The sequence below is a fragment of the Cygnus olor genome, chromosome 1 (assembly GCF_009769625.2).
Source record: "Cygnus olor isolate bCygOlo1 chromosome 1, bCygOlo1.pri.v2, whole genome shotgun sequence".
Taxonomy (NCBI): domain Eukaryota; kingdom Metazoa; phylum Chordata; class Aves; order Anseriformes; family Anatidae; genus Cygnus; species Cygnus olor.
Genome location: NC_049169.1, coordinates 43,435,198 through 43,454,478, shown reverse-complemented (window position 1 = coordinate 43,454,478; position 19,281 = coordinate 43,435,198). Strand labels below are relative to the sequence as shown.

The 19,281-nt window shown below is 53.3% G+C and overlaps 1 protein-coding gene across 2 annotated transcripts; it reads right to left on the bottom strand.

Annotated features, from left to right (window-relative positions):
- Window positions 1-30: 30 nt before the first annotated feature.
- On the bottom strand, window positions 31-19,056 carry SREBF2 (sterol regulatory element binding transcription factor 2). Of its 2 annotated transcripts, none has more exons than XM_040554491.1 (19): window positions 18,848-19,056; window positions 16,376-16,759; window positions 15,616-15,797; window positions 14,830-14,970; window positions 12,898-13,119; window positions 11,460-11,574; window positions 11,075-11,256; window positions 10,113-10,305; window positions 9,306-9,487; window positions 8,481-8,754; window positions 7,440-7,609; window positions 7,109-7,277; window positions 6,416-6,536; window positions 4,622-4,731; window positions 4,039-4,171; window positions 3,003-3,171; window positions 2,054-2,239; window positions 1,860-1,971; window positions 31-1,747 (listed from the first exon to the last, which is right to left on the bottom strand). In XM_040554491.1, exons 1-19 carry the CDS (start codon window positions 18,927-18,929, stop codon window positions 1,527-1,529), a joined length of 3,348 nt encoding a protein of 1,115 aa, XP_040410425.1. In that variant the 5' UTR covers window positions 18,930-19,056; the 3' UTR covers window positions 31-1,526. The 2 variants fall into 2 exon arrangements, with proteins under 2 accessions (XP_040410425.1, XP_040410434.1); XM_040554500.1 differs by having other exon boundaries at window positions 11,075-11,208.
- Between the last annotated feature and the right edge of the window lie 225 nt (window positions 19,057-19,281).

The window sequence follows — 19,281 nt, the reverse complement described above, 5'->3', positions numbered from 1 at the left end:
GTGGAGAGGAGCAGGGCACACGGGACAAGGTGGTGACACTCGACTTTATTCAGTAAATGGATGTGCATGGGGCCCAGAGCTGGGAGCCCCCCACCACACATCTCACTGCTCTGGCCTCCAGGTGGAGAAACAGGCTTCCTTCCCCTCCTCCGTACTGGTTCCTTCCTGCCCGCAAACAACGAGTTACAGTATATACACATACACACACACATATAAAAAACCGATGGGCAGCGAGTTTGGAAAGAGTAGAAAAACAGGGCATAAAGGCCCCCGGAGCGGGGGGAAAGTGCTGGGCAGCCCCCGGCCCCACTCAGGGGTAAGGGACAAGAGGAAGGCCGAGGGCAGCTCTTTCCCTCAGCTTCTCTGCGCCGGTTACTGAAGTACAAAACCACCCCATGCTGCAGGCAGACCCGGGGCACTGGGAAATAAGGGGGAGGTCACTACAGGTGAAGAGCTGCTGCTGTGGTTTAGTAAAAAAAAAAAAAAAAAAAAAAAAAAAAAAAAAAAAAAAAAAACAGGATCAGGAAGACCGAGAGGAGCAGGAGGGTGCGATCCACCCCCCAGCAGGAGCACTGAGAGGGAAACCCGGGGCTGGGTTTCACAGGGACAAAGCGGGGTGCCCCAGGTGGACGGGGAGGAAGGCAGCGCTGCATGCTCCCCACACCTGGGGGGAACACTGCACATGCCCGGGTGGGAAACGTTCCTCCAGCAGGGATGTGCGTGGGGAAAGGGCGCTGCACACCTGCTGAGGGCAGATTTCCTATTTGCAGGTGGGAAGGGGCTTCAGCCACCCAGCCCCAGCCATGCCTCCCAGTCCTGCGCAGGCTCAGGAGCTGCTGGACAGGGGGCAGAGGGAAGGGGTGAGTTGTGAGATGGGGAATTGAATAAAATTAACTGTTTCTAAAAGTTCAATCCGCATCAACCAAAAGGCACACAGACACCTCAGGGGGTGAGCAGAGCTCATTTCATCAGCCCCCACCCAGCTCCAGGCACCCAGGGGGGCCCTAAGCAGCACTCTGCTTGTCACAGCTGGCCGCAGACCCAGCCCCTGCCAAAAACAGGGAGGTCTGCTGCATCGTTCCCTACATTTGGTAAAGTCACAAACACTCCTATAAAAAAAAAAAGCGGTATAAAAACAGTACAGAAACCCGCCAGGCAGTGCTGGCCTCAGGCGATGCTCCTGGAGCACACCAGTGGGGCTGGGGGCTCAGCTCAGTGCCAGGTCCCCACGCACACAGCATGAGGAGGGGGGCACAGCCCCAGCACCGCCACCAAGCTGCCGCCAGCCCCAGCCCCGCTGCGGTGCCCCAGGCAAGCGCAAGTGCGAATAAAGCTGCACCTGGGGCAAGATTAAAAAAAAAAAAAAATGCCCTCCTGCTCCCACCCCGGCGTGATCCCACTGGCACAGCCCTAACCTAGCACTGCTTTTTTTTTTTTTCCTGCCCCCCCCCCCCCTTCTTCCCCCCTCTTTATCCCCCAATTCATTTTTCAACTCCGAGAAGTCCGGGCTGGGGGTTGGCGAGGCGTTAGGAGGCGGCGATGGCCGTGCCCCCGCTGAGCTTGACGATCATCTGCTGGCAGTCGTTGCACGAGCGCTTGTCCCCCACCTTCTCCAGGGTGCGCGCGGCCTCGGCCAGCAGGACGGCACGCTGGCCGGGCGACGAGAGGAAGGAGAGCGGGAGGTGGCGGCAGGCCAGCAGGATGGCCGTGGCTCGCTCCCTCTGTCCCGGCAGCGCGTCCAGCTCGCCTAAGCACAGAGAGGAGACAAAAAGCTAGCAGAGCTGCTGCCACGACACACGTCCCCGCCGGCCATGGCTGATACGAGCGACCGTGGGGCAGCTCCCAGCCCCGAGGCTGACCTTGCTTGCTGCTCTGGGGCGTGCGGCGCCGGAGGCTGTGCTCCAGCAGCTGGTGGGTGCGCGTGGGGCTGGCCCCCGCCATCAGGCGCACGGTGGCCTCATGGAGGAAGACCTGGAGGAAAGAGAAAGGCGGTGAGCAGCAGGATGGTGCTAAACCCCCTGGCTGAAAGCAGGGGCGAAGGACGAAGCCTCACCTTGCGGTACGCGGGCCTGAAGCCGTGGGCCAGCTTGCGCAGGCTGCCGAGGTCCCGCTGGAAGCCGGTGAGCTCGGAGGCCGAGGCGTGGTAGGTCTCGCCCAGAGCCTGGCTGCTGCTCGCCTGCTTCTGCCACAGGCTGGTGCGGAGGGACAGCAGCAGGTCGCAGGCCAGCAGCTGGATCACCTGCGCGAGCCACGGGGCAGACACGGCTTAGCGCAGCCCACGGAGGACAGCAGCACCGCCTTCCCACCCAAATCCCTTTTCCCCACTTGTTGCTGCGCCCTAGCATCGCTCGCTATTTTAGTTGCCCTTGGGAGACTCTACCTGTGCCGTGGAAGTGGAGAGTGCCTCTGTACTGCACTGCAGAAACATTGCACAGTTACTGCCGTCACATGCAATGCAACTACAATGCACTACAGCTGCCACCCAGGAGCGACAGAAGGGACCAGAACCGTCCCCCGTATGCCGCACAGGAAGGCTCCAGCTTTAGGTAACCCTGCGGAGAAAAAGAAACAAGCAACACACACTCAGGAATAGCACGGCACAGTCCCACTTCTGCGGGAGAGGGTTCAAGCGCTCTTGAAACAGAGCAGGTTTGACATAATGAGGTCCTTGTCTCACAGGTGTCAGCATCTTCCCCTCGTAGGACAGAGATGGGAGGTTCTCCGTGGGCCAATTTCAAAGTGGTCAAAAAAAAACAAACAGAAGGGGTGACAGGTATTGGCAGGATAATGATGCAGTACTTGCAGCACTGCTCCTCCATGCAGCAGGGAGGGAAAACATTCAATGCCCTTGGGACGGAAAGGGAGAAAGCATCCCCCTTATTCCTATCTGACGCAGGATGAGCAGAGAATGCAGACACACAAACGGAAGCGCTGCATCTGCAGCCGGACCAGCCTCGCAACCACAACAGAGCACACATGGCCCCGCAGCTCATAGCCCTTACGTTGCTGAGGGCGGTGCTGGAGGCGCCGCTGCTCACGTTCAGGCTGTTCCACAGGTGGCTGCTGGCCCTCTCGCAGTGACCCAGCGAGCTCTGCTGCCCGTCCGCCTTCCCCGACAGCGAGGCCTGCATGGCTTTGCACAGGTGGAAGGTGGCTTTCACCAGGGCGTTCCTGGAAGAGAAAGAGTGCTGCTTCCGAGCGGTGCCGTGCCGTGGTGCCACAGGGCAGCCACAAGGGCTGAGCTCAAGCAACAGCCAGCATCAGCTGCCAGCCTCCCACCCCCAGGAGCAGAGATCACAGCTTCTTAGAGAGGAAGAAAAAAGATGGAAGTTGTTCCTCACCTACTCAAGCTACACAGAGAAATGGAAGGAAACTGTCTAAGCAGCTTTCGTGTGATACGAATCAAAAAGGTGGAACTGTCTTTTCCATCAGTGTGCAAGCTTCATTTGATTTTCACAGAATCACAGAATCGTTTGGGTTGGGCAGGACCTTAAATATGACCCAGTTCCAACCCGCTGCCATGGGCAGGGACACCTCCCGCCAGACCAGGCTGCCCAAAGCCCCATCCAGCCTGGCCTTGAGCACCTCCAGGGCTGGGGCATCCACAGCTTCTCTGGGCAGCTTTGCCAGGGCCTCACCACCCTTTGAGTGAAGAATTCTCTCTTGTATCTCATCTAAATCTACTCTCTTTTATAAAATCATTACCCCATCCTGTCACTACACACCCTGACAAAGAGTCCCTCCCCAGCTTTCCTGTCGGCCCCCTTTAAGTATCAAAAGGCTGCAATACGGCCTCCCAGAGCCTTGTCTTCTCCACAGTCAGCAACCCCAGCTCTCTCAGCCTCTCTTTGTAGCAGAGGTGCTCCAGCCCTCTGATCAACTTGGTGGTGGTGAGGAGGTGTAATCAGAGCAAAACCAAGACACCCCTATCAAAGCAATTCTGCCCCCTTCCAGTCATTCCCAGTGCACAGCTCCGGTGCCAGCCCGTGGCTAGGAAAGAAGGAGCAGGAGTTTGGGAGCGGTACAAAGCCTACGCACTCGGATATCTCCAGGGATTTCGGCACGCGCTCCACTTCTGTGAAATGTGACCTCACAGCTGCGTCGTCCCCTCTGAGCCAGCCGATTGACATAGCAACTGCTGCCGACCACCACCTGCACACCACGTCCGGGCCTACAAAAGCAGAGATGCAGGTTGGACGAATGGGGCGGCACCCCATGCCCCCACCACGGAGCCAGAGGAAGCCTGCAGACCAAGCCCATCTCACAGGGATGCAGCTGCTATGCTGGAAGAGCACAGAGCCACCGGGCAGCAAGCAAACACCCGACATCCGACCGTGGGAGGAGGTTGGGATACTGAGACTGCACCCGGTCAGCAAGGACTTGCCCAGAACTTATCCCAACTACTTGTCTAGAAACCCCCCGACTTCCCTCCCGACAAGGATATGCACTCATCACCCCCAACCATTATTTCCTACATTTATTAAGCATCCCCCCAAAAACCCCACTCCGCCCCAGACTGCGTTTCTGCCACGCCTGGAGCGTGGGAGGTGGTGGGGGTGGAGGGGATGGGTATCAGCAGTAGTTCCTGCAGCTGGCAGAGCTTCGGTTTGGGCAGACTTACCCAGGGCTGACTTGAGCACAGAGTTGCTGGCAAAGGGCGGTGCTCCACTTCCCATTGAGTCCAGGAAAGAGTTGAGCAATTTCAGGTACTCCATCGCGCTGGAGAACTCACTGGAACAAGAAGCAAGGCAGAGCTTTGCTGTGCCTTCAAGGAGGCGACACCAAAGCCTGAAGGTGGTTCTGAGCAGTCGATGAGTTTTTAAACAAGCCTGGCCCAGCAAGCCAGCAGGCGGAGGCAGAAATTTCAAGCTCTACAGGTAACACAACGCTGTTGGACCTGAAGAGACCTCCCAGAGAGTGGAAGTGGAAGTACAAAGACCAGTTCAAGGAGCACCACCAGCAGATCATCCTGGCGAGGTGCCTGCAGGCATCTCACCGCAGCTACAGAGCTGCTGCCACTCTGGAGACGCTCTGGACTTTTGCTCCCCAGTTAGGGCCCAGCCTGCTCCCCCGTCCCTAAGTCCTTCAAAAAGGTGGCACCACTATCAAGGGAGGGGCTAGTCTGAGCGCACCGAGAAGATTAGAGCATGTAATACACTTTTCAAGTGAAAGATGATCCACGTTAGCACTTAGTCAGCACCCCACGTTCTACAATCACTGAACAGAAGCTGCCAGCATCCCCTCCAGTGCCTTGTATCTGCTGACGGACATGACATATGTTACGAGTTGATTACAGGCTCCCTTTCAATCACTGCCTCCAAAAGAGACCGAACGACGCTCCTGCTAGTGACTATTTGCATATATGCAAATGTATATGAATGCAAGTGACAATGCATTCACAGCGCTGGTCAGAGAAAGTGGAATATGTGGCAATGATCTGATTTCCTTGGACATGCTACAGAGGAGGATCTTGAGCTCCTACCCCTAGAGGGAGAAAAACGGCTCGCTGTGTTAGGTAAAGACAGTCCATCCAGGGACAAGACGGGACTTCCACAAGTATACTGACAACCCACGTCCATCATACGAGCCCTCCTACCTTTTCTCACCAACAGCAGCACGTGATCGCAAGCAACTGTACTGTGCAAGCAATTAGACTGAACTGCTGCTCACTGTCTGCAACTACGCTAGAAAACAGATGCAAGATTGAAAATAAAGCTAAATGCACACAGTTTTCTCTTACACATTCAGAACAAATAAGTAATCTTCCCACCCAAGGCATTTGACCCCGCTCTTTTGGGAGATGCGATGCAATACAAAGAGCTGCTCCGATCCCCACAAATTTTCATTTTTCCATCAGGCGAGATCGCTTGGCAGAAGCCAACGACAATTTCAGCCAGCATCTGCTCTCCCACTCCTGCCGGAGGTTAGCCTGATTTTTCACTGCTGGTAAACGCAGCACTTTGTTCAGTTACGAAAATACTCTCATGCGTAACGCGGGGAGCCAGCTGGGTCACTCTCTAACATGCCAAGCCTTTATGCTCCTACAGCCTTGGACACATGCTCTGGTCAACTGAAGTGATAGGGGCATGCTAATTTTAGCGTTTCTGAACATTGTGCTCTCGGCAGAGAAAGTGCCACCCGGTTCAAGAATCGATCAGGACTACGCCAGCCAGCAGCAGAAATCCCCGTTACAGCTGGTAACGAGTCAGAACTGCACCTGTGAGTTCAGAGGTTTTCATACGAAGAGGCAGAGCTCACCCTGCCGATAAGCTGTGGTGGTCAGATTCAGCTTGCCATGTCAAGTCCTGGTTAAAGACTAACCACTCTGCTTGCCCCAGAGCACTCAGTTGATGATCATCTGCTTGGTTTTCAGAGTCTACAGCTGCCCATAGTAGTCCCCAGCACAGGCACTTACCACTGTTCCTCCTCCTCTTGGCCCACCACCTCTTTCCTAGTCTGAGGTTTCACAAGTGAATCCACAGCTCTCTCCAGCAGGTTCTCACAAAACGCCTGATGAACTTGTGCAATGGGATCCGCTACAGAGAAAGAAAACAAACAAACCAACCATTTTTCTTATCTGCAGTGACAGCCACACCTCCTGATACAGACAAGGGCAGCTATAACGAAGAATCACATTTTAGGAGCAAGAGAGAGCGGTAGAGGGAAATTCCTGAGGGAATTTCTGCAAAGACTTCTGAAGACTGAGTTTTGAAGGCCTTTTTAACGACAGGTATTATTAATTATCAGCTAGCTACAGCCACAGCCTTTGGCCAAACACCCCTGAGCCACTTCAGCCACCCAGTAAAAGAGTGATGACGCTGCCCTAGGGAAGCTGCACCTCCACCACCCTCAGGTCACCCCGCCTGGGTTCTGCTCCAGCAGACACAAGCACACGGGGACGACATGTCCAGCCAGTGTAACGCACACAGGGAAGAGCCAGCTCCTGCAGTCCCAGACACCTTCCAGCTCCACAGCCCCTCTCGTCCACACGCAGGAGAATGCCCTCAAGTGAGACACCTGCTTTGGTGCCAGACAGCACAGCAGCGGAGGCTCCCAGGGCAAACAAAGCACAGGGAGGTCACACAGCCAGAGCACGAGCAGCTCTCACCAGGGTTCCTCTGGGTGCAGTACAGGCTCTCCTTGGCAGCAGACTTCACCGTCCAGCTTCGCTCCACAAAAAACTTCTGTCCCAGGGGGTGGCACAGCCAACGCAGCGAGTCAGGGATGGCGCTGCGCTCCGAGCTGCACAGGCTCTGAGCTTGGCTCAGGAAGTAGCTCTAGGGAAGGGAGAGACAAGGGCTGAGAACAGCACCCAGGGAAAGACACCACCAGGGACCAGGGCTGCAGGCGGCGGAACGGCAGCGCTAACGCATGCGCTGTGCCAGCTCGCAGCCCTTCCCAGAGCTCTGCTGGGAGGTGCAGAGGACACAATCACTCACCGCCAGGAAGCCCAGCTTGCCCCCGCAGCGGGTCTTCAAGCCAACGGCAGCCGTCAGGTGGATTTCAGCCATGGTGCTGGGGGGGATCTTTTCTTCCGCGCACTCGGCCAGATTCACGGCGCACAGGGCCATGTGCAAGCCAGAGTAAGCGGAGCTGGAGGGAAGTTTACCTGCACCAGAAGAGAAAAGAGAACGGTTAACCCGAGGCACGCTAGCACCAGCTACTTGGTAACAACACAGTTTGCAGGGGCACTGTCCTAGGCAGACAAATACGAACCAGCTGATACCAGAAGTCCCATGTCTCGCCTGCATTCCCACAGAGTGGCTATAACCAAATCTTCCCTCCACAGATACTAAGGGTGACATTCACAGCCGTGCTTCTGCAAGAATGCCCTCCATAGCTAAAACTTCCCCAAAAAAAACCACCAATAAGTTTGTCTCCTTACATGCATCACCATCACAGAACTGAACTCCTTTGCTGTCCACACCTCTACGGATATCTACACAGACACTCTTAAATACAAGAGCGTTTTATCGTTGTCCATGGTGGCATAACTACAATTTACACAGCAAGATTAGGAAGTTCGGAAGTTTAACCTGGATTTCTGATGGGCTTGTAGCCTATTAAAATTACAAATTAGTTTGCCAAGGAAGCAGCAAAAACAACTGTTCACAAGGAACATTCAAGCACTTCCTCAGTACATGTGCACATGCCCAGGTTTTCGAAGCGTATCAACACCAACTGGCCATCTGCGCTTTACACAGCTTCAGAAATTTGACTTTTTTCCAAACAATTAACCCTAGCCCCTGCTTTCACATCACATTCCCAAGTGACAGGAATGAAACAAGCGGCAGAAAATGACTGGATTCAATCAACTGCTGCTTGGGACGGACCTTAAGCCACCTCTGCAGACTGGTGAAGATGTAACGGGACACTGCTGTTGCTTCAGCCATTCCTGCAGAGCCCTTTCTTTACAGGAGCAGCCCTGAGCTTTTCATTTAGTCCAACGAGGCCAATGTCTCTGTCGCCTCAGCCCCTACCTGTTATGTGGAGCTGGTGGAGCTTGTGATAGGCTAGAGCTGCATCCCGAGCGCTGGTCTTGGCCTCGTCCTCAGAGCCCGCCGTGGCCTCCCTGGCCCGCCACTGATGAGAGGTCCTCTTCAGCAGCCACCGCACCAGCGCCAGCTTCTGCAGGCTGTAGCGGATCACGTTCCACGACAGGCTGCACGCCAGGTCCAGGCGGGAAGCCGGCAGCGCTCGGCCCAGGACCGACAGGCAGGTCTGCAGGTTCGACGCCGCTGCAGCGAAATCCCCCTGCGAACATCACAGCCAAAGGTGAAGCAACAAAAAGCATAACCACAGGCACGCTTTGGGACCTCCTCGGCACTGGGAGCAAGGCAAACTGATGTACAAGCTAGGGCAATGTCTTCAGCTGAGGAAGTCACCATAATTCCAGTAAACACGAGGGCAGCTTACACCAGCTTCAAATCTGGCCCAGCTGGAAGCTTCCGCTGAACGACCATCAAAACACGCCTGCGTTACAGAAAAGACACTCTCGAGCACTGACTGTTTGCCAGAATTGGGACAGGAACCAAAACCCTGCCACAAGACACAGGAGCAAGGCACAAGCACAGAACCCAGGCAGCTCTAACAACCCCGATGCCCGTGCCTCACTAATTCAGGCCAAGGAAGAACAGCAACCTGCTCAAGACAAACAAGTTCCACCGACTTCTCAGAAAATCAGGCCGGCTACCATCCAGAAATACCACATTCTTGCAAGTGTCAGGCACTGCCTCATTAGGTCACGTTTGCCCGTGCCCCCTCCTACAGGTCGCATTTGATGCGAAACGAGGAGCCAGCTCTACCCGTGCCAAATCCAGGTCTGCCTGCTTGCGGTGCCTCCAGAAGGTGACCGACGATCTCGAGTGCAAGCGGGTCACCGGCTCTCCGTGCACAAGGAGCTTCACGAACACGCTCAGGACAATCACTCCGTTCACAAGCCACAGGATCAGCGTGGGCATCATCCAGCCAAACCACCCGCCGGCGTCTGCAATGGGCATCCCAAAAGGAAAGTGAGAAGTTGACCTGCACACCGAAAGCCTTGCAACAGGACGAGCACGGGCTCACCCAGAACAACAAGGATGTATTGCTCTGTTTGCAAAACTTGATACTACAAGTGGTATTTTAATCAGAAGACACCTGCATCGACACCTCCTCATCAACTCCAAGCCCCAACATTCCTAACCAAATCACAACTGTTATTTTTACAAGACTGTTTTACAAAAACTGAGTCAGCACTTCTAAATTACCTTCATGCAAGACATTCTAGGAAAGCTATCAGATCCACCCATGGGTATTCAATATCTCAGTGTTGTTTTCCAGACTTAATTAAGTTTACAAAGCAACGCTGAAGCACATTGACCAGCTGGGGAAGTGACAAGATGCCTACAGAACCTCCCACGCTCACCTAAGCTGCTGTCCTCTAAACTGCAAATAGCATGGAGTAAGCACATGAAACAAGCCAGTTTCAACACCTTATAGCAGCACGTTTCTGAAGTAATTCTTCAGGCAATACTTAATAAGTTACAAAAATCAGTTAGCTGCCTTAAAAAACAAACTAAAGGTGAAGATGCCTCAGAGAGATCCTAACTCATAGTGCCCTAACTTGTTACCTGACTCAATGGTCAGCATGCTCCTGCCAGAGCCGTGGCGCACGAGGCTGTCAGATTCTGGGCTTCCTCGGGCATCCAGAAGGGACGTTAGAGGGTTGAAGGAGAGGCACAGGAACGTGAGGGCACAGAGGAGGATTCGAGAGCGGTCCACCATACCAAGGGCCACAGGAGGAGAGTCAGGCTCATCTTTAACCTTCAGAGAATTAGCAGGGCGAAAAAAAGGAAGAAGAAAATCTGCTTAACATTCTTTAAAATAAAAAATGCTTATGCAAAGAGAGAGGTAGGGAAGAAGGAAAGAGAAAAACTTTTAAAATTTGTTTAAGACCAACATCAGTAAGAACTCTGGTGGAGCTTGCCCTAGCTCAGTAAGATAAGGCTGAAGTACCGGAGTACCTTCACCTTCCTTCTGCTCCCAGTCATTCCAATTACCATTAACTGGATCCCTGCTTTAGGCCAGGACTAATTTCCTCTTCTGAGGGTCTCCCTCAGACCCAGTTCTTCTGTAATACCCACAAAATGAACCCATCAGCTGAAGGTAGCTAATAGATCCCTGTAACTGTGGTTATTCACAGTCCCATTACCCACAGCTGAGGCCATCATATTTTTTCCAAGTTCTCCTGCTGTAATCATAGGACATCTCTTGAGAGCCATGGGCTGTTTTGGGTCATGAATTTGGGATTCATTCACCATCAGTCCACAGAGAATCTACAGGAGCTACAGCCCAAGCTAAGCTCTTCTAGCAGCTACAGTATGGCTCAGACAATAGTCTCAATCATTCAAAAAAAAATAATAAAACACACCCATGCACCTTCCTCATCCTTCCAATGTATTTCTGAGACCTACAGCTCTGCTTAGAGAGATGTCTGCTGGCTCCACTCTCACGAATTAGGAGAATTCAAACTCTGTCTCTTACGTATCCCTGAAGCAGACACCTTGAATTTGATGAATCAAGTCACAAGTACCTTTGCATCATCAAGCAGTGGGCTTCCTGGCTCTGAATCGATGGAATAGGGAGAGAAGCCAGCCTGGGATCCCGAGTCAGAGGCCGGAGGAGACATCAGGAGAACATTCTGGTTGAAGTCATCTATCTTCAGGTCTGCATCATTATCAACCAGACTGCTTAGGTCAATGCCCTTCAACAGCTCTGCAAGAATCAGAGCGCATTATGCACATGTTTCTCGATCCTGTATCTTGCCAGTCTCACTCAGATTGGCTCTGCCCTTGCAGGAATACTGGCCACCATCACCACAGTCTGCACCCATCTACTTTTGCCAACAACAAGAAACCGCAAGAGGCACTCTAAATCCCTCCTGACTGCCTCCCTCCCGCGCAGCCTCTGCAACTTACTGTTTTTCTGGTTAGCCAGCTTCAGAACCATGTTCTCCTGTCTCAGTTTATGGTTGGCCTGTTGCAGATATTTAATGTAATCAATGGCTTTTCGCAGGACACCAGACTTGTGCATCTGCAAGGAATTCAGACAAGCAGAACACAGTTTATCCTTTGAGCTTCAGAAGGCCCACTCGTGCTCATAAGAGTACCACAACCCTTCACATCATGAATACAAACAAAAAGGTGTTGAGAACTTCTTGGCAGAAGCAAAATAAATAAATAAAATAAAATAATGGCAAGGTACCTTACTTTGAAAGGCACACTAGGACTGGACAACAGGACTTGAGTCACTGTACCTCGGATCTCTCTAAGTTTTTAAGTTCTCTCTATGAGAAGAGATCTTTATTTAAGATCTAAGGTTTTGTTGTTGTTGTTTTGTTTTTTTTAAAGACAGTACAGTGGAAACAGATAAACGTTCAAGTTACAAGAGTTCATGTCTCGACTTCAAACAGAAATAGTCCTTAGAAAACATCATAGTTTTGAAATGAAGAAGTGGCGCTCTTCTGGGATGGAGCAAGCTGCTGCCAGTTAACCATGGTTAATTGAGATAACACGGTTTAATTGTTCCAGTTCTCCCTCTGCCTCAGTCCTTTGTCCATCCCCATGAAAATACACACTTCCAGAAGAGGCTGTCAAGTCTAGCTTGGAAACACAGCCCTAAAGCGCTTTGAAGCCACTGCACATAATCAATATTTTAAAACCTAAAGCTTCCACCCAGCAACAGAAGGTGACTTCACTAACACACGTGCTTGTGCAAAGGCCATGTAAGCACATGGGTATCAAGAACATCACCGTTCGGCCAACATGGGAAAAGTGAACAGCACAGACCTGAATGCAGGTCACAGGTGGTACAAGAGAGTTTCTAACATTTGAGTGAACAGGAGCTTTTACAACTCAATATCTACTGGAATCCAGCTGGAAAGCTCTGTGCAAGCCACTGGTTTAGATTTTATAGCAGCATTCAACCTTTTTTTTTTTTTTTTTTTGAAAAACCATAACAGCAGCAGAAGCAAAAAATCCTCATCCCTACTTCCCTACTGCAGTTACAAGGAAAAGGAAATGTAAACGATGCAAGTTCTGGTTTGGCAGAGTCATCAAGATATCCACTTTGATCTTCTGCGTAGAGGACCTATTTAAGTTAGGCCTAATGTAAGCTATACCTTATGTGTTTGTTCTGATTTCCAAGAAACAGGACTGCTAGCACAACAACATTTTACAGGTGACCTTTCCTGAAAGCAATTATCAAGCTTTCCATTGCACAAGTATTCCACGACAGTCTTATCCCAATATACGCATGCATACTACTAACAGCAGTACGTACCCAACTGCTTCATCTGGTAGAGCAACAAGCACCTGAGGACACAAGTATTCGTGACACCAGATTCCACATCTTTACCTTGGCATCTGTCCCCATAATGAGGTCCTTCAGCTCAATGATCTTATCGTTTATAGATGACCGATAACGCTTCTCAATGATGTTGTGAGTTGTTCTCCTCTCTCCTTCTTTAGGTGGTTCTGGTTGCTTGACTCCCCCTGGAACTTGTTTGATAGGCACCTTTTCTTGCCCCATCATCACTGGCATTGTGGTCAGAATGGTCCCATTGCTCCCAACGAGGGTCTACAAGGATAAGGCATAAGAAGTGTCAATAGCAATCAGCTGATACACATGAGATTTATGATGGTAAGAGCAAAATGAGTAAAAAGAATCAGGAAAAGTTCACAGAGCTCAAAAACAAAGGGGCAGGCCAGTGTCTCCCCAAGGATCTCTTCTTCTCCATCACCCCAACACCCTTTCACCAATACCATGCTCTTTTCATCCACTAACTAAACAGAGAAACGGACCAAGGTTTTGTTGCTCCTCGAATCCTTCTGATCCACCTCTTCCATGGACAAAGGAAGTTGTTAGACCATCAATAAGCAATGCTACCTCTGAACCAATAATGTTAGAAAGGTCCTGACTGCAGAAAGACAAACTCTGACTTGAGTTAATTTGAGTTAGATTAAATGAGGAAAAAGTAGATCCCTAACAACTTTAAGCTACAAAAATGCCTTAAGATGAGGAATCAAGGCAATGAGTGTTACACACTGGTGTGAAGAGTTTGGACTAGATCACCTAATTGTAGACAAGAGCCACATCACATTTGGTGGAGACACCTCCACCAAACCAAAGCAGTATGTGCTCCACAATAAAAGATGAATCCCACCAGAACGGTTGCACAGAGGTACTTCTAGGATCATCAGAGAAGATGATCAGACAGAAGAGAAAAGAATTTAGACTACTTAAACTAGTAAAACAAGATTGGGAAGGGTACAACTGGTCTCTAAAGTACACCCAGGATCAGAAAAACTATTAGGGATAGGAAGAGTTATTTACACTAAAAGTCAGACTGATGGAAATGAAAATAAACTAGCCACAAGGAAATTTAGGAACTATTTTGACTCTGAAATAGTCTTCTAACTGGGATAGTAGAAATTAATTTAGTTTCATTTCACTTATTTGTCAAGTTTCAGCTTAAAGTCTTCCACCTCTCCTTGAATAATCTCCAGGAAATTTCAATGTGTTCAGAACGCCTTGTGGATTGTGTGTCCATCAAACACAGTCACATAAACCTCACCTCCGTGTGAAAGCGCCGCCTAAAAGTGAGCAAATGGACGATTTTGGCCTGGCTGCTAACAAGTACACAACATGCCTACGATGTTATACAGAAGTCAGAACTTTAGTCCAGACTTGCAAGATTATCTGTCTCCAGCAGCAAATATTTGAACAGAAGGATCTTTGCAGAATGCACAGGACCGTGATAAAAGTATCTTTGGGGGCACAAGTTTCTCCGAGTGAATAACAAGTTATGGCCCTGAAGCACAGGAGCCATCTTGAACGATGACGCTGAATCCTCGGTGCAAATGCCCTTTGAGGAGTAGTTTAATTAGTTTTTATGTTCAACACATTGCTATTAGTTGCTGCTGAGGGAGAAAAGAAGGTCCACAGCTATTCCAAGTCAGCTACCTTTCAGTGGCTTCCACAGAGGTTAAAAACTGCATGGAATTCTTAGGTCATACTCTTCTCCTTGTAATACCAGAAAAAGGTAAACAGAACTGTGCCCTTGGTCGTTGCTTACTGGCCATGGGAGGCTGCCAAAAAATGTACAATCTGTGTATTTAGCCTTGGCAGAAGCAGGGTATTACTCACTTTGGCCACGACCAGAGCAGCACTTGGAAACCCTCCCATCCGCATCACTGATGAACACTAAACTCCAACCCTCCTTCTCCTACCAGGGGAAATAATGCCAGCGAGGGGAAGAGGAGAAAAAAACAATGTTCACGGTGGTACCTGCAGAGCTGTGGTCTGAATAGGAGTGGTGAGCGCTGTGAGCGCTGGATTCTGCACCGCAGCCATAACGGGATTGCCATCCGCCTTCAGGGTGGTCAAGACGAGGGAGTCCGTCTTTATGATCTGGGGCTGGACCAGAACCTAGATGGAAAACAGACCCGGATGAAGGGACGAGTAGGCACGCATTCCTCTGCTGATCTTGGTAGACAGAGGCAGGCAACGGCAGAATTGTAATGCTGTATCTCGGTGGGTGAGCAATGAGCAGGACCACTACAAATTTCTTCCACCTCGCACCTTGTATTGCCAGGACGGTTTTTGGACATGCCAGAACCTGGTGCAAACCCTCAAAACGAGAGGGTCTGAACAGGATGTCAAGCAGATCAAAACCAACAGTTATTTTGCCATAACCCAACTTGCACTTCCTTTTTCGAGTACCTTGTCAGTGCTGACATATAAAGAACATTATAGATGGTCTAATACGGTTGAACCAGAGTAACTTTTCCATGTTGAGTGCCAAAACCACTTATCTGACACAGAAACACAAGACTTTCACCCTCACGTGTGTTTTAAAACAAGATCAAATGACAGCGTAGCACCAAAAAGATGAACCATGATGGAAGAACTGAAATAAAGCATTCCCTTATCATCAGTCTCTTAAGAAGTGGCAGTAGACTTGGAAAAGGAGAAGCACGGAAAACTCAAAGGAAGCTCATTTAAATGAGGTTTCTCCCCCCAGGGCCCTCCCAGCCGTAGCCACAGAAGCGCCCCACACACCCCTGCACTTACTGGGACCTGCTGGACCTGCGGCGCAGCCACCGTCTGAACCGTGGCCGGCGCCAGCGTCTGGATGGTGCCGCCGGCAGCCTGCGTCAGCACGCGCTGCGCCTGCACCGCCTGCACCTGCTGCTGGATGGCGACCGGCTGCACCTGCGAGGACGTCACCAGGCTCTGCACCTGAGGCTGGAGGACTGCAAAGCAGGGGAGAGGTCAGGAACGGCCCGCAAACGCCCAGGTCCCTATTTTGGAGGCTATAAATGCTCCCAGATTCACTCCTCCTCTTCCCAGAGCTTCTCCGCAGGCAGCGCCCACCTAACGCTTCCCACAGGCTGGTCAGAACTCAGCTCCTGCGAGAGGATGCTGCACCTAGAACAGCAGCTTTCCAGGATGCATCAGCTGAGATAAAATGAAGCCAAAGCCCTGCGAGTCTGGTAGCTCAGCACCCATCACTTCTGTTATGTTACACAGCGTGCCTAACCAGCACCTCCCTGCTTGGGTCTTGGGGGGTCCAACCCAAGCCATAGGAGATGGCCACAACGGAGGACACCAAGAGGTGGCACAAGACGATTTACGATCTCCTTTATGAAAGCTGCTCATGCTCGCTCAGTCAAAGCCACGTGCGCAGGAGAAGAAACACCCCACATACCCTGCAGAAGAAAGATCTTCAGGCTCACAACGGCCACGGATACCTGTGGGACTCTCTAAGCCTTTTGCTACAGGTACAAGAACCGTGCACGTGCTGCGAGCACTGCCCTACCCCAAACCCTACCTTGAAAACTCGTGGCTGTGTTCTGGTATATGACGGGCTGCTGGATGATCCTGGTCTGGGGAGCGGAGCTGAACGTCGGGGCGATCATCACCGTCTGCTGCTGGAGCTGCGGCTGGAGCTGGGGCCGGGGCTGGAGCAGCGGCGCCGGGCGCTGCGGGGGGACCTTCACCTGGACGCTCTGCAGCTGCGGGGAGGCGGCGGGCGGTGGGAAGGGCTGCAGGGGCGCCTGGCCGTACGGGCGCGGAGGGTCCAGGGTCCCGCTGCCACTGCTGCTGCTACTGCTGGTGGTGGTGGTGCCGCCGCCGCCCTGGAAGGTGCCGCACAAGGAATCCGAAAACAGGTCCGGGAAGTCCCCCGCCTGGTTGCTGACAAACTGCAGCATCTCTGCAAGGAGGGAAACGTTTGGTGCATTTTTATTGCATGAATCACTGGGGCAGGACTCACACAGAAGTGCACACACACAAGGCAGCCGCGGGTGCTTCCAAAGCTCCAGAGATAGCACAACGCCAGCCTAACACCTCCAGGCAGGAGCCAAGAGGTGGCCAGCGACTCAGAACAAAAGGCAGAACGCTCTGACAACATTTTCCAGGACTTCAGGATCCAGGCAGAGACTAGAGTGTAAAGCCACCTCTAATATATTGAAAGTGTCACCATCTAGTTCAACCCCTGTTCCAGTCTAGCACTTGTGGAAGGAAGAAAACGAGCAGCTCCATGTAGGAGCCATTCTCCCACCCAGCTGCCTTCAGGGTAGTTTCACATCACCCATCTCTCCTTCCCTACTGAGCCCCAGCTGGGAAACTGGGGGTTTCTGGAAACTGGAAGAGGCGTGGATAAAGGTTCAGCTTAACCTTGTTTCACTTTCAAGTTTACAGGAAAATAGCGGGAAACAAGAAAACAACACTTCACAGAACTTTAGCAGAGCAACGCATGCATACATCTAAGCCATTAGAAAAACACTTGTGGTTGTTTTTTTTTTTCATTTTATTTTTAACTATATTGCCTGTTCATTCCTGGGCTGTAACAACTGCACAGCAGTTTCTCCCTATCCCGCCTTCCCCAGCATGTTACCAGACCGACTCTGAGAGGCTTCTACCACCTCGCTGTAACTCTGCCCTACAGAGGACAGAGGAGACCATCGTTCAAGACCGAAGCTTCCTCTTCCCTGTTTAATCCAGTTTAACGGGATTATGCCCCGTAAGCCACCCGAACGCTTCCCTTATCCGCATGCACGGGGCGGCGGCAGGCAGCGTGGGGATGCCCTTCCCCACCCCAGGATCCGGCCATGAACCACGGCCGCGGCTCCGGACACAAGGATGCGACAGAGGGCTTACAGCTGAATAATCAGCCACAGTTAGGGAGGGGAAAGCAGATTGCTGGATTACTCTGAATGGCTTTCGTGCGACGCCTCAGTAAACTCCGACAAAGCGCTGCCACAGCAAGCAGGGCTGCCTGGGGCCGGAGCCTGCAGCACGGCGTCCCCACGGATGTGGTGTGGGTAACGCGCACAGCGGGTCCTCGCCCTCAGACTGGGAGCAGCTGGGACCATCCGAAATCACCCTCACCGTGGTAAACTTGCTAATTCCCCCAGCGCTGTACTTTCGCGGCTTTTCACTTGACGGCACTGCTATTTCGCGATCAGGTGGCACTACCGCCAGCAGGAAATAAACAAGAATTAGGCAAGATCTGCCCTGGAAGAGACTCAGCTCTTACTCCGGAGCCTGGCAAGTCCTGTGTGATAGAGAGCACAGGATATTCACCAGCTGTGCTGGGGGGCGTTTGGAAAGCCGCTCTTCCCCCACGTGTCGGATCACATCTTCAGAGGCTGCTAACTTCGCACGCTGGGGTCGAAGCCACCTGCGTGAGGTGTACGAGAGCTTTCCCAGCTGCAACAAGCGAAGCCAAACCCCAGCTCCCGGGCTCTCCGCTTTAAAGCCCGGGTGCCTACGTTCTGCGCACGAGAGCTTTGCGGGGCGGCTGCCGGGTGCTGGCTGGGGACAAACCCGGGCTGCCGGCGCCGAGGGGGGCTCTGTCCCGACGGGTGCCGAGGCACGGCCCCAGCCGGGCCCACGGCAGCACAACGCCCAGAGGGGCCGCGCCTCTCCGCCCGCCGCCGGTTTCGCCGGCACGGCCCGGCCCGGCCCCGCACACCTGGCACGAGGCGAGGGCCCTGCGCCAGCCTCCGCCGCCCCTCCCCGGGGGCTGCCGCACCCGGAGGCCGCCTCCCCGGGGCCGGCGGGTGAGGGCACGGCGGTGCCAGCCGGGACGGGGCCACCACGGGAAGCGACCCCGGCGCCCGTCCCCGGGGTGGGGACAGGGCGGGGAGGCGGCGGCGGCGGCTCCCCGCAGCCCTCCGCCCCCAGCCCCCCTGCGGCCGGGCACGGCGCCGGGCCCCCCCCCACCCCACCCCCGCGGCACGGGGCCGCGGCAGCCCCCGGTCCCCCGTTACAGCGGATCCCAGCACCGCGCACCCACCGTCGATGTCGCCCAGCGTGAGCTCGTCGCCCAGCTCCGTCAGCGTGTCCATGCCGTCGGCGCCCAGCTCGCCGCCCTCCATGGCCCCGGCCGCCCCCCGGTGCCGCCCCCCGGTGCCGGTGCCGGTCCCTGCCCGTCAGGCGGAGGCTGCCGGCTCGCGCCGCCGTCCCGCCGCCATCTTGGCGCGCCCCCGGCCGCCCCCCACGCGTTGTCAGTGAGACCAGGGCGCCGCCGGCCAATGGGCGCGCGCGGCGGCGCGTGGCGTGAGGGCGCGTCACCGATCAGCAGCTGCGATTAGCATGCGAGGCCACGCCCCCTCCCCCGCCGAATATTCATGAGGGGGGCGTGGCCCCCGCGCGGCAAGGCGCGCCACCCCGCGCCGGGCGGGACGCGCGCGGGGCACCCGCGGGCCTGGCTCCTGCCCCCTGCCGGCC

Bases quoted from the DNA above. Each gene is read 5' to 3' on its own strand.
- SREBF2 (XM_040554491.1), bottom strand. From the start codon at position 18,929: ATGGAGGGCGGCGAGCTGGGCGCCGACGGCATGGACACGCTGACGGAG. The intron at 4,172-4,621 runs GTAAGTCTGCCC...CTGCTTTTGTAG, and splicing joins TGTGCTCAAGTCAGCCCTGG to GCCCGGACGTGGTGTGCAGG. The intron at 3,172-4,038 runs GTGCGTAGGCTT...TTTCTCTTCCAG, and splicing joins AAATCCCTGGAGATATCCGA to GAACGCCCTGGTGAAAGCCA.